This window comes from Eublepharis macularius, chromosome 1, assembly GCF_028583425.1.
Source record: "Eublepharis macularius isolate TG4126 chromosome 1, MPM_Emac_v1.0, whole genome shotgun sequence".
NCBI classification, from domain to species: Eukaryota; Metazoa; Chordata; class Lepidosauria; order Squamata; family Eublepharidae; genus Eublepharis; species Eublepharis macularius.
The window spans coordinates 135,724,297-135,738,232 of record NC_072790.1 but is presented as its reverse complement, the minus strand read 5'-3'; the positions used below and the strand labels follow the sequence as shown (position 1 = coordinate 135,738,232).

General features: G+C 41.5%; 1 protein-coding gene across 1 annotated transcript in view; it reads right to left on the bottom strand.

Annotated features, from left to right (window-relative positions):
• The window catches only part of PNLDC1 (PARN like ribonuclease domain containing exonuclease 1), a 35,156-nt gene that overhangs the window by 17,065 nt on the left and 4,155 nt on the right, over positions 1 to 13,936 (bottom strand). The window contains exons 4-12 of the mRNA XM_054993778.1: positions 13,386 to 13,419; positions 13,173 to 13,296; positions 8,268 to 8,356; positions 7,308 to 7,408; positions 6,800 to 6,879; positions 6,138 to 6,275; positions 4,655 to 4,724; positions 3,616 to 3,701; positions 195 to 250 (exon numbers count right to left, since the gene is read on the bottom strand). Coding sequence (XP_054849753.1) covers positions 195 to 250; positions 3,616 to 3,701; positions 4,655 to 4,724; positions 6,138 to 6,275; positions 6,800 to 6,879; positions 7,308 to 7,408; positions 8,268 to 8,356; positions 13,173 to 13,296; positions 13,386 to 13,419 — 778 coding nt within the window. The remainder of the gene's footprint in view (positions 1 to 194; positions 251 to 3,615; positions 3,702 to 4,654; positions 4,725 to 6,137; positions 6,276 to 6,799; positions 6,880 to 7,307; positions 7,409 to 8,267; positions 8,357 to 13,172; positions 13,297 to 13,385; positions 13,420 to 13,936) is intronic.

The window sequence follows — 13,936 nt, the reverse complement described above, 5'->3', positions numbered from 1 at the left end:
TTTGTTGCACTCTATAAAGTGAACAGAATGCTCACTTATATTCAGATGACCAGAATGATTTAAGTTTGACTTTTGGAAGCCTTAACTGCCAACTAACATGGAAAGAAATGATTCTTCTATTACAAACAGGAAAGTATCTGCTTTCTTTTCCAGGCAGCCAATACAGAAATAAAACCAAAACATGTAAGGCTCACCTGCACAGTATTTCAAACACCTCTAAAAGATTAGAAGCTTGGGGAAATGGAAACTCCTGTTTAAAAAGAAAAGATACTTTCAGGTGCCATGGATTTTGAAAGAGCCGAAGGACTATACAGTGGAAGTGGAGAAGAGAAAGTTAGACATAAATGCCAATCACACTTGTGTAAAACTTCCCAAGCTTAGGTTTCTTGTATGCTGATGACACCCAGTTGTATCTGCTGATGGACAGCTGGCCTGGCTCGGCCCCGGAGGTATTAATTAGAGCTTTGGAGGCATTGTCTAGATGGGTGAAGCAGAGTTGACTGAGGCTGAATCCTATGAAGACAGAGGTCCTGCACTTGGGCCATGGGTTGTTAGGTTTGGGGATCTGGCTCCCAACTTTTGATGAGGTGCCATTTGTGCAGTACCAGCAATCAGAAGCCGTGGAGTGATGCTGGATACCTCTCTATCCATGGAGGCCCAGGTCATGGCAGCTGCCCAGTCTGTCTTTTTTCATCTTCAGCAGGTCAGGCAGCTTGCCTCCTACCTTTCGACCCATGACCTAATGACAATGATAAATGATCACCTCCAAGTTGGCTACTGTAACTTACTCTATGTTGGGCTTCCCTTGGGTCTGACCCGGAAATTGCAGCAGGTCCAGAATGCTGCTGACGTGTCCTAATTGGGACTCGATATAGGGCATACATTACTCCATCTTGCAGCAGCTACACAGGCTCCCTGTGGAATTCCGGATCAAATTTAAGGTGTTGGTTTTGACCTATAATTCCCTGAGAGGACTGGAATCACTGTATCTGCAGGACCGGCTCTCGCCGTATGTGCCTTGGAGAGCACTTAGATCTGCGGATAAACATCTGCTGGTGGTCTCCGCCCCAGGGAGGCTTGACTGGCCTTGAACAGAGCCAGGGCCTTTTCAGTCCTGGATCCTATCTGGTAAAACTCTGTCAGCTGACACGCGGGTCTGCCAAGACCTTCTATCTTTTCGGGCTTGTAAGATGGAGATGTTCCACCAGGCATATGGTTGAGGCCATTTCTTTCTATGCTATCTGCTGAGCTTCCCCTCCAGTCACCTGTTGGAATGTTATCCCCTCCCCACCGCTCTGTGTAGTTGGGGGGACTGTTGCTTGGTGAAGATCGTCATCTTGGGGACTGAAATCTGTATTTTTATGATTGTATGTTTTTAGTTGGATTTTAACTTGTATCTTATTTTGATGTACCCCGCCCTGAGCCCGGTTGCGGGGAGGGTGGGATAAAAATTGAATAAAATAAAATAATAATAATAGATCGGACACAAAGCGATTTAGAAAAATTGGATCGAAAAACGCGAAAACTAATGAACACGCATCACTCTTTACACCTAAAAAGTGATGTTGACAGGCAATATTTACCAAGAAAAATTGGTGGAAGAGGACTGTTACAAGTACATCAGGTAGTGGAAGAAGAAAAGAGAGGCCTGAATGATTACATCAGTAGAAGTACAGAAAAATTACTTCAGGCTGTGAAAACAGAACATATTAAAAACAACCGAAACACAGGCTGAATACAAGAAGAAACAGTTTGAGAATAGATTACATGGCTGGAAGAACAAACCCTTACATGGGCAACATCTAAAAAATATTGAAGGAAAAAGTGACAACAGCCTAACTTGGGCATAGTTGGATGAGTACAATCAAGAAAGAAACTGAAGGTCTGATCTTCGCAGCACAAGAGCAAGCATTGCAAACAAATGTTATGAAAGCCAAAATTCTGAAAATCAGTGAAAATCCAAATGTTGACTTTGCCAGGAAAAAAATGAAACTGTGGCCCACCTTATCTCTGAATGCAGCAAAATTGCACAGATGGACTACAAAGCTAGACATGACAGGGTCACAAAGCTGATTCATTGGTCATTGTGTAAAAATTATAACTTGCAAGTACCAAAGAATTCATGGGAACATCAGGTGGAAAAGGTGCTAGAAAATGAACAAGTCAAGATCTTGTGGGATTTCAGAATGAAAACTGGAGGGAGAGGGGGATCAGCTGAGCGGCGGCGGGCTGCTGCTGCAGCGGCGGCGGCAGCATCGTCATCGTCGCTCAGCGGTGGCAGTGGCGTCGCTCAGCGGTGGCGTTGCTTGGTGGCGTTGCTCAGTGGCAGCGTTACTTGGCAGCGGTGGCATTGCTCAGCAGTGGCCGTGGTGGCGTTGATCAGCGTCGTCGTCGTTGCGTGGCGGCGTCAACCTAGAGCCATCTGGCTCCTCTGCCGCTGCACCACCTCCTCCACCCGGCTGTGGCCCCACGGGTGGCGGGGAGGGCCAGAGCCACCGCCGACCGCAGGGCCAAGGTAAGTGGGGTGTGTAGTGGGCTGTTTGAATGGTGTTTAAAGGGTCCCGGCCACTGATTGCAAGCAGTGGTGGGGCCCGTTTAAGCCCCGAAGCTTTCCAAGGCATTCCGAATGCTTCGGAAAGCTTTGATTCAGTATTTCTGAATCGGGGCCAGGAAATCCCGAATCTTTATGGATCAGGTCCGATTAGGGAATTTTCCCCGAATCGGATTTCTGAACTGCACACCCCTACTTTTGACCATAAGACTGTGGTTTCTGCATCTTTGACAACATCTTGATTTGCTGCTTTTGGAATTACTGTGGTATGTATTAGCAAGTGCTTACATGCTTTAGGATTTTTTTGTTTTATCTTCACATTGTGTCTTGTAATTTTAGATTAATAAATAATTATATTTTATTTCTGTGTGGGTTCTTTTGACTCTGAAGCCTCAAAGTATAAATCACTTTGCTGAACTCACTTTGTGAAGCTCGTGAACCACCTACCATAATAAAATTCTGTTTTGTGAACTACTTGCAAACCACCCTTGCAATGTAGACTTCTGCTCTGTTAATTCCCTGATACTTGGAGCTTTGTTCCCTTTACTCCTTCGCCTTGGGATAGTAAAAGGGACTGGTGGCAGCCTACCTAGGCAATTGTGAGACTTTCATTACCATTTTTGTAATTCGTGTGATACTGGCCTACAGGGTAGCCTGTAGCTCTTCGCCCTCAGCTAGGTCGAGGCAAAGGTACCCTGTACCCATGACATCCACCAAGAATCACCAAAAAGGACCGTCTTCAGCAAGTGACAAAAATGTTAGGAAAGATGGGGTCATGTGGACTTCCATTGTGAAAAATCTATAGAACTCATGAAGCTGACTTTCACCAAGATAAACCATGGAACCATCTAGGCCAACATTGTCCACCCTGTACAGTAGCTGCTCTTCAGGTTCTCAAGCAGAGGTCTTTCCCAGCCCTGATCCATGAGATTCCAAAAATTGAATCTGGGACTATGCAGATGATGCATCTATTCCACCATTGAGTTGTGAGCTTTTCTCTTGATGTGACATGATGAGGGAATGATAGCACTATTACCTAAACAAAAGCAGATAGTGAAATTTACCTTCCAGATGGCTTTTACTACATTCTTCGTGTCTATAAGGACAGGAAACAAGGTGTTTATGTTCTTTTTAAACTCCTCATAGTCTTCTGAAAATACAAAAGAGAGGGGTAGGAGTGAATGCTTGACTGATAATATACATATTTACTAAGGGTCATGCTTCAATTGATGGGTTCCCTTTTAATTGATTTGTAGTTTTTTTAACAGAGCTGCGAGGCCCCCTCCCGAACAGGGGCACAACAGGGCAGCCCTAGTCTTGCAGGCTTGTTTTCCTCCTGCGCTCTCCTCCTTTAGCAGAAGGAAGATGGGCCACCTGGCTGGTGAGCCCAGCTACTGTCTCCCTGCCATTAATTACACCCACTAAACATGTTCAAGATGCAAGAAACTTCCAGGCTGTTCGCTGCACCTGGGGGTGTCACTTGGCAATCCTCACTGTGTACAAAAATGAACAGACTTTGTATGATGAGTGGCCTTGTATTCCTTTCCTTTGAAAAGCAGGGGCGAGTGTTCCTCTAGAGTAGTACAGATTTATCAGCACTTAACCATCCTGGAAGAGGGGAGTGTATTGTGAAAGTGCCCAAATGAAAACACAGATTCTGCTCAGCTTACAGACCCTGCACTGGGTCCTGCTCACAGATGGATTCAGGGAACTTTCCAAACTGGAAGGAGCTGGAATGGGGTGGGAGAGAAGACAAGACACTGCCAGTTCTTTGTGCCTGCAGAAGTCCAGCATGCTGGCCCTGTCCTTCTTCTCCTTGGCTTCTTTGCAAAGAAGCACAGCCGAAGCTGAATCTGAGCCTTCCCCACCAGTAGTGTGGCCCTAAGCTACTGGGGAGGCACTGGAAATATAATAGAGGCTTAAGCATAGATAATGTTTGAAGAACAGCCACCACCTGACCACATTCTGTCATTTTTACTGGGGTTTGTACTGCTCAGCATTTGTGCAGACATTTCTAGTCAGCAAACTGCAACTGAAAGAGTCAGACAAGGGATGGGGGTGCAGAGAAACAACACATCCTCTAATTGTGCTGAAAGACCTTACCAGGAAGGGGGTTGAAAAATTTGTCATGTAGATGCAGAAGATCCATCAGCATATTATGTCCCACCAATGGCTAGAAAGAGAAATATAACATGGTAAATAAACTGGCTTCTTTACAAACATAATTCTTTTTACAGTTATGACAAAATAAAGAGTTTGCCAGGGGTAAAAGCAGCAGCATATACCGATGAAGGGAATTTTTTTCCCTAAGCAAAACATACAGCACAACACAACTATCCCCTGCCTCCAAAAGTGGCCTGTTAAGATTTGTGTGTGTGTGGTGGTGGTGGTGGGGAGACCAATTGAAGAGTTAGAGAAATAGAAAGGTCAGGGGTCTGTTCATTCTTGCTTTCTACGATCCTAACATTATGCTTTGATGTGCAGACTGTATTCTCAGGGACTTCCTCCTTCTTGCACCACCCCTTCCTCTCACTGTCTCTTCTCCATTTTGACACCATAGATGCAGGACATGCCATCCTGCCTAGCATCCTGGACAAGACAGTTGGAAAGAGACTTATTTCTTCCCTTTCCTATCCTGTATGGAGTTCCAACAATAAATAAACTCATGTACCTTTCCAAACCTTAACCAAGGCTGAGTGTCATGTAGCCTCACACATACACATGCATACCTGCATACTATGCAACTCTGTTAATGATAGGAATTGCAAAATAGTTCAAATGTGTAGGGAAGAAAATGGCATAAAACTCACAGGCCCATACTGTTGCAGATGCTTAAGAGTTTCTCAGCTTCAAGCAAACTCCACCAAATAACATCCCCTTGTGCAAGAAGCTTGCAAACTGGAGGAGGCATAGTTTAATCTTCTCATGTCTGTTTTCTATACATAACACAATTAGTACAGAATCCCAAATGCATTCCAAAGAAATGCAGATCCATGTAAATCTTAAGAACATAACATATTTGCACTGATTCTGCACCACAGTGAGAAAAGTGCTGTCAGAGGACTAGAAATGCATATAGAGCCTCCTCATGGAGTATTCTGTTACAGCAGAATAGAAATGCCTATATATTGGCAACAGAAATCAATAGGGTTTGTGCCTTTAAGAACAGACTTATGGGAAATGTAGTTTCTTAACCTCTTTTAAACAATTTCCTCCGGGGAAGAGCAGGACCTGTGTTTTATGACATCTCTTCCACTCTTTGTATCACCTTTCTCCAACCGGGGATGGGGGAATCCATCCTTTTCACCATAAGTATTGAAGGGATTTGGCTAATGAATAAAAATATCTACTCTGTTTGAACCATGTCTGCACTAATATGAACTGTGAGTAGAACTTGTTTGAAAGCTAGAATTTTTGCTGTCTGCACATTGAAACTTTCCCCAAACCAGCTCCTTTTGGAATGCTATTTAAAGAGCCAGTTTGAGAAACCATGCTGCTAAATAATTCCAACTTTTTTTGTCCCTCCTTTGAAAAGACTAATATGAAAGCAATATCACTACAGAAGATCCCAGTCTCTGGGATTTACCTTCTTTGCTTTCACAAGCGTCTGGAAAAGGTTGGTAAAACCTCTTGCAGAAAGAAGAATTTGCTCTCTTCGGCAAGAGTCATACAAAGTGTTTTCTAGCAGCCAGCGACCTCGTGGATTTATCTTCTTCACTATTACCTGAAACAAATCAGTACTAAAACTCAAATGGGCTGGGGGGGAGGGGAGAAGGATTGTGACCTAAGTACATACCCAAGTATTTAAAAAATAAGGCAGATAAGAGATTTGTCAACAATATCAACAAATGTCAGCAATATCAATTAAAACATTAAAAAAACAAAATGATGCCTTTAAAGCAGGTTTGTTTACTGACACTCTCCTTTTCAGAAAGTGCACCTCAAATGGCTAGCATAGGTATATGCTAGCAGAAAGGCTAGTAACAGTTGCGCTCTCAGCTGCCTAAAATAGTCAGGGAATACTGTACAACTAATCATACTCTACTACCAGAAGCCCAAAGATTTTGAATTATTGGATCAAAAGAGATACTAATATAAATCCCTTTTATTCACTGCTTCCAAAGGGTTAGCAGAGCCCTCAAAGATCCAAAGATTGAAACTGGTACTGTGGAATGGACAAGGGGTTAATGTACTTTCCCAATTCTCTGGACACCGGTGCCACCTCTAGATGACACAGTATTAACTCACTTCTTGACTTCCCAGAGGGACTGTCCAAATATCTTGGAGAGCTTGTCTTAAAACCAGCTGTATTTCAAACATCTGGAAGCCTACCAAGAAAAAAAAGACTATGAAATAATTTTGCATGATACAGTTATACACTACTTGAACAAATGTAACTTTTTTGAGGAATACAGGGATGTGAAAAATATCATCCCTGTTCTATCCCGGTAGGAAAGTGAAGATCAACGAAGCTAAAGGCATCATAGTTTGCAAAAGTCTTTTCTTCAGAAGCAATGAGGTTTGTAGCAATTACTTAGGTAGAGATGTAATCCTTTATCTCCAAAGGGTACAGGCATAGAGCAAGGGGAGAGTGGAATATAAGTTTAATTAAATAAATAAATTTAAAAAACAAGGAAAAATGTTACAGACTGGGGAGGAAGGGGGAGAGCAGGATGCCAAGGGAAAAACAAGTCAGAACAAGTTATTAATTCAAGGGGCTGGGAAACAGAAAGGTGAAAAGGAACACGCTTCCTACCATATATGTCATGCAGAACCATAAACTCTCCCTCTTCTGCAGATGATAGCCAGCATGTTACTTCATCAATCACTTTTTTTAGTTTGTCCTTGTCCATAACGCTAGCGAGAATATAGCAAGAAAATTACATAAAACAACATTCCAAGCTGAACTCAAGTCCCATTCCCCAAGCATCTCCAGCTCCTTGCTACTGTTTGTACCTGCAGCAACCGGCCTGATGCCTTCCAAAATTCAGAGCCCAGTATAATCCATAAGCACCATCTGCAAACACCTTCACTGATAACCAAAGCCACTCCCCCCCTTCCCCTCTCCACCAACAGGAGAATTTCTTCATGGTGCTCCTTTCTGACATTTTGCTGGCTTCATCAGCAGAAATGGGAGAAACCAGAGCAACAAACTAGCCAAGGAGTGAGGTATAGAAGACTGGACAATATTTGTATCCTACCTTTCTTCTAGAGCACCGTTTTCCAACCTGTGGGTCCTGATCCAAAAGTGGGCCAAGAAGCCTGTGAAACAGGGTCCCAGGCTTTTTGTAGTTTTATTGATTCGTGCATGCTCAATTTTTCTAAATGGGACACCATACCAAGTAAATTTGGACTTGTGGGTCACCATACCAAAAAAGGGAACCACTGTTCTAGGGAACTCAAATTGGTGCACAGAGTGGGTTTTCATCCAGTCTCTGACCACATCCAGACCTGCTTAGCTTCAGCAAGGTTGTTACATCATGTATCTTCAGACCAACCCCTGAGAAATAACAGGAGTGAACTAGTGATGAAAAGGACTCAGCATGCAAGAGGAAGTAAGAAACAGGCCAGGTCTTTGAGCAGCTTGCTTATTCCTGAGTAGGTCGGGTTTGGCCTAAAGGACATTCTACGCTCACCCAACTATTGCCACAACAAAAAGATGACCCAAGGAAAAAATAATGTCAATACCAAAATAGTACTATAGAAGTAGTTTTACCTATGGACAATCCAATTACCAGAAAGAAGATCTTGTTGAAGTTTCTTCTCTTGTGCTTCATTCATGTATGGGATCCCATCCTTAAGAAACTGAAAAGAAGGCACAGTTATACAGAATATGGTCCATATGCTAAAGTTTATGGAAGCCAGAGTTACCTTTGCTATCTTTTTCTACTCATTAGACCACACCAATATTTATGCTATATGGGCTGTACATCAGTTAAATCTTCAAATGATATTAGATTATTCCCTGATCCATGTAACTGAACAAATACTAAAATGTGGACACTATTCTGGAGATAAATTGAAGAAAAAGAAAACCAAGATAATGTTATTACTGGCAATGAGAGAAGAACAAGAGATGGGGAAAAGACTGCTATTACCACAAAGCATGCAAAATATTTAGCAAAATATTTAGGAATAAATGTAATGGTACAAAATGAGAACCTATACAAGGACAATTATCAAAAGTGTGGACAAACATTACCAAAGATTTGCAAAGATGGGAAAAATTGAATATTTCATGGTTAGGAAGAGTTTCTGCTGTCAAAATTAACATATTGCCAAACTGAATTTTTCGTTTCAAATGGTGCCAATTCACATAGATGCAAAAATTTTAAACAAGTGTCAGAAAGCGATAAATGATTTTGTATGGAAAGGGAAGAAACCAAGAATAAGGTTTAAAGTATTACAGGATTAAAAAAAAAAACAAGGAGGGTTGGCAGTATCGAATATTAAATTGTATCACCAGGCTGCTGCATTAGTTTGGATAACAGATTGGATTATAAATCTGAGCAGAAGACATAAAATTGGAGACAACAGATGACAAAGAAGGAATTCATAACTATTTATGGGTTAAGAAATTATTAAAAACTAATCAAAAGCAAGGTGATTTTGCATACTAAGAGATGGATTACTTAAAACATGGCTTCAATGCAGAAACAGATTAAGCCCACCAATTTCACCACTGATATCACCAAGACACCTATTATGATGCCACCACTAGAAACAGAATTGACCATGTCAGCTATGATAGATGATAGATAAGCAAAGTAACATGAAAAAGACACGGCAAGAAATTCAAGCTTAAGGGAAATATATTCCATGGTTAATGTATCATCAAACGGTATCCAAACTTAAAGAACAAACTCTCAAAGAAGGTGGCAGATTAAGAGAGAAAACAGAGTTCAAACAAGTGGAGACTTGAAGCATTTATTAGGAAAAATCTACAAAATTTACTGCAGTATTATACAGAAATGGAACAAGTTAAAATGTATGTTGAAATGGATGAAAAAATTTGGAGAAAGCATTTCCATGAATCAATGGGAAAATCAATGGACTAAAGAAATCAAATTTACAGATAGTCAACTGTTAAGAGAGTCTTGGTATAAATTGTTCTTCAGATGATATCTCACACCTAAAGATATTGCAAGAATCAATAAGGATTTCAGTGGACAGTATTGCAAATGACAATGCACGAAGGCAATGTTTTATCATATGTGGTGGTTATGCAAGAATGCACAAAGATGTTAGATAAAAATACATGAAGAGATGCAGAAGATTTTCAAGCTTTGGGTTGAATTAAATCCCAAAAAAATTCTATTAAATATTCTACTGAGCAATATTACAAAAGAACATGGAGAACTTTTCAAGTACATGGTGATAGCTGTGAGAGTACTATATGCAACAAAATGGAAGACAGAATGTTGCCCTGATAAATCTGAGTGAATGGATAAAGTGTACGACTATGTACTGATAGCTAAATTAACTTTTTTTGTGCATAACCAGGGCTAATTTTGAGGAAGAACGCTCCAGAATGTCGTTCCAGCAGTTCCCCCAACAGGTCACGTGTCAGGTGCCCCCGCCCACCTGGCTTTTGGCCATTTGGGCCATTTTGGCCTCAATCGGGGCCAAAACGGATCAAATTGGGATGGTGCCAGGCGGGGGAGGGTTCCCCCAACCAGCACCAACCCGATCCGGCCCGTTTCAGCCTCGATCCAGGCCCAAAAGGGCACCAAATGGCCACTTTCGGCCATTCTGGGCCCATTTCTGCCAGGATTGGGGCCAGAACGGCTGGGATTGGGTCAATGCCAGATGGCGGAACCCTCCCTTGCCTGACCTGATCCGGGCTGTTTTGGCCCTGATCCAGGCCCAAACGGGCCCCAAATGGCCATTTTTGGCCAAACATCTTTGGGCCACTTCGGGCCAAATTTTTGGGGCCATTTGGGGCCTGTTTCGGCCAGGATCAGGGCCAAAACTGCCAGGATTGGGTCAGTGCCTGGCGGGGGACCCCTCCCCTGCCCAGCACTGACCTGATCTGGGCCTTTGGGGCCTGATCCTGGCCAAAACATGCCCAAAATGGCCATTTTGGGCCTGATCAAATCAATTATGCTAATGACACTGTTCCGGTGATGTCAAGGGGCGTGGCATATGCTAATGAGTTGTGCTAATGAGTTCCTGCTGCTCTTTTTCTATGAAATGACCCGTTAACAGACCAATATCGGCGTTTCAGAAAAAAATTGAATGATTTCTTTGATTACGTAGCTCGAAGCTAAGAAAAGAGTAGTTAATATGGAAACAGATGAATTATAGAGACCTTAAAAATGTTGAGTATAAAATATGAAATAGATGACTGATTAAAAACTATTGATATGGAATTTTAGGTATAAGTAATTAAGGAGAGGGAGAGGAGAAACATTCTATAAGTAAGTCATGTTGCCACATATTTTGAATATATTTCTCTGTTGTAGTTCAAATGTAAGTATTTTGTATTTTCTATAAGTTTCTATGTACTTTCTATTCCTATTTGTATTTTTCTTTTCAAATAAAATTTTTAAAAACCCCAAACTTCAAATGCAAGATACTCCAATAGCTCTTATTGCTCAGCTGAGCAAGAGAAGAACAATCACTCAGAGAACTAGTTTTCAGCCATCTCATAACTGACACACAAATCTCAACACAGATGCCTCTACTTTTTGAGAAGCCTCTCTTTGGAAATTCTACAGAACGTTTCGAAAGTGCCATGCCCCTTTGTGTTTTTTAAGCATTCCATCACACGGTATTCAAAAGATGCTCTTCAGCATGGCGATCCTGTTTTGAGGGAACTCCTTCCAGGAGATGTCAGCACAGCAAGTGAAGAGGACAAACCGGTTGCTTTTTTTCTTTTAAAAACACTAAGGCAATAGATTAATATATTCGCAAGGCACTATGGCTAGATCCAAAACTGTAGACTAGGGGCAATCTGTAGAAAAATTTGCCTGGAAATGAAAAACCACCAACATTCAAATTATTACAATATCAGGAGGCCTCCACAACAGCAAATACTGTGTGTTGTGTGGAACCACAAGCCCTCTGCCAGAGCTCCTACCCCACATCGCTCAATCAGTGTATCAAAGCCTCCTTCCCTCCCTCTTCTTCATCAAGGTAAAGCACTTCAGCAGCACTTACATGGAGAGGCTTTGCTTCTCCTGAGCTACTTCCACTCTCTTCCTTCTTCTCTCTGCCTGATTACCCAGCAAACAGTCGCTCCCCTCTCCACATCCATGTGCTATTTAACTCCCCCATACCTCAGAAATCAACAGAAGAAATGTGCAACAGTATCCTGGCCATGCTTGCTATAAATTTGCTCCTTTCCAAGAAGGTTGAAGTGCTATTTTGAAAAGAGACTCTCCCACCCACCACTCACCCCAAGCATCTAGCAACTGCTGCTCCAGAGACGGACTTTTTCAAAAGGACATGTAAGCAAACCAGCATTGTTAATGCATGGTCATACTTTAATTAAAAACAAAGACAGGAGGGCCCGAGTATACCACTTAAGCAACATACTTATCACTGCAAATATTATGGGATTCATCCATGTCTAGTCACAGGACAAGCAGAGAGGCTAGGCATATTGTTGCAATGTAGGATTGTTGGCAATATAGGATAAATAAGTAAATAAGTAAAGCAGAGAAATCTAGGTACAGGGCACTTCAATATCAAAACAGCGTAGCCTAGTAGATTTAGAAGGCTGGGCCCATAACCAAATGCTGGCAATGTAAGATATATTAAGTAAAGCAGAGCAATTCAGAGAGTATAGCTAAGTGTTTGTGCGTGCGAGCTGATAATAAACTCAGAGCCAAGCTACAAGTGATGCCTGACACAGGTTGGACACTTGTCAGCTTCCCTCACATTTTGATGGGAAATGTAGGCATCCTGGTCTTGCAGCTGTAATGGAGAGCCAAGCTGTAAAACCAGGACGCCTACATTTCCCATCAAAACTTGAGGTAAGCTGACAAGTGTCCAACCTGTGTAAGGCGTCACTTGTAGCTTGGCTCTCAGACAAAGTCTACTTAGTTCAGTAAAGAAAGTATGTTCTTTTATTTAGGAACTCCACTCAGCATAAGAAAGGAGACAGAATCTAATATAATCTATCTAAGGTAGGATGTTGGTGGATAGAAGGAGAAAGCTCTGTGTCCTCCATGGTGGTAAGATGGCGAGAGAGTGTATGTGTACATGAGAGAGATGAAGGAGGAGGAAGGAAGTTCCCTGGGAGAAGTAAATCTACACATCAAAGGGACAGCATTAGATTGAGCAGTATAGTGCATCTTCCTCTCTAACTCTATTGTAAGCCCCATCTGTAATCTGAGACCAGGAACAAGAGACAGCATATAAATCCTTCACTTCTTACACATAGGAGATAAATAAAGCAGAGAAAGATTCCCGGGTGATAATTAATATGTTTTAAACATGTGTGATTTCAGACTACAAAGTTACTTTTCCAACAATTTAACTTGTACATACATTTTCAGATACCTTTGAACATACAGTATGTTAGGAGCACTTGCTAACAAAAACTCAAAATCTTGTGGACAAATTCTCCCCTACTTAGACTAAAGATAAAATTTATCTGTAGCAAAAGGTATACCTTGTTGAAGTCAAAACCATAGTGAGTCAGGAACTTAATGCTAAATGCTTGGAAAGAGAATTCAGACTCCATTTGGCCCAATGTTGTGGGGAAGAGGAAAAAATTATATGAATGTGCCATATACCTGCAATATAAAACAGAAAAACTAAGGCCACATTGTATCCAGTGATCATCATTTAAACATGAGCCTTGTTGAGAAAATACTTTACTTACTTGTTTGCATTTTCACTAGAAAATATTGACAACCCTGAAATAAACATTTAAAAATCAGTTACATACACATACACAATATTCTTGGAAATTTATTGTTCCCTATCTCTTGCATACAGCTATTCTAAAGTTATCTGAGCCTACTGTTAAAGATGTCACATATTTTTCTGCTTATTTACTTGCTGTGGCATCTTTCAGCCAGGGCTCCAAATACACAGAGTAATAAACAACATAGCAAAAAATCATTAGGATCCTTTTGGAAGCTGAGTCAGGAAGGAGTAACTTTTGTCTATAGCTGTTCATATACACAACAGGAACAAAATATATTATTCGCACACAAACACAAGAGTCCTTCCAAAGACCACCTTGGCTTTCCAAAGAGCCCACCTTGGCTTTCTTCTTTGTTATAGTTCTAAGCAGGCACACAAATTGGTACTGCACTAAGCATCATGGAACTTTCTGGAGCTAAAGCTTTAAAACTGGAACTGAAGGTCCCTCCTAAATATGGGGGCTACCCAAGAGTCCAACTAGCTTTCATTTTCTATAGTAGTCAT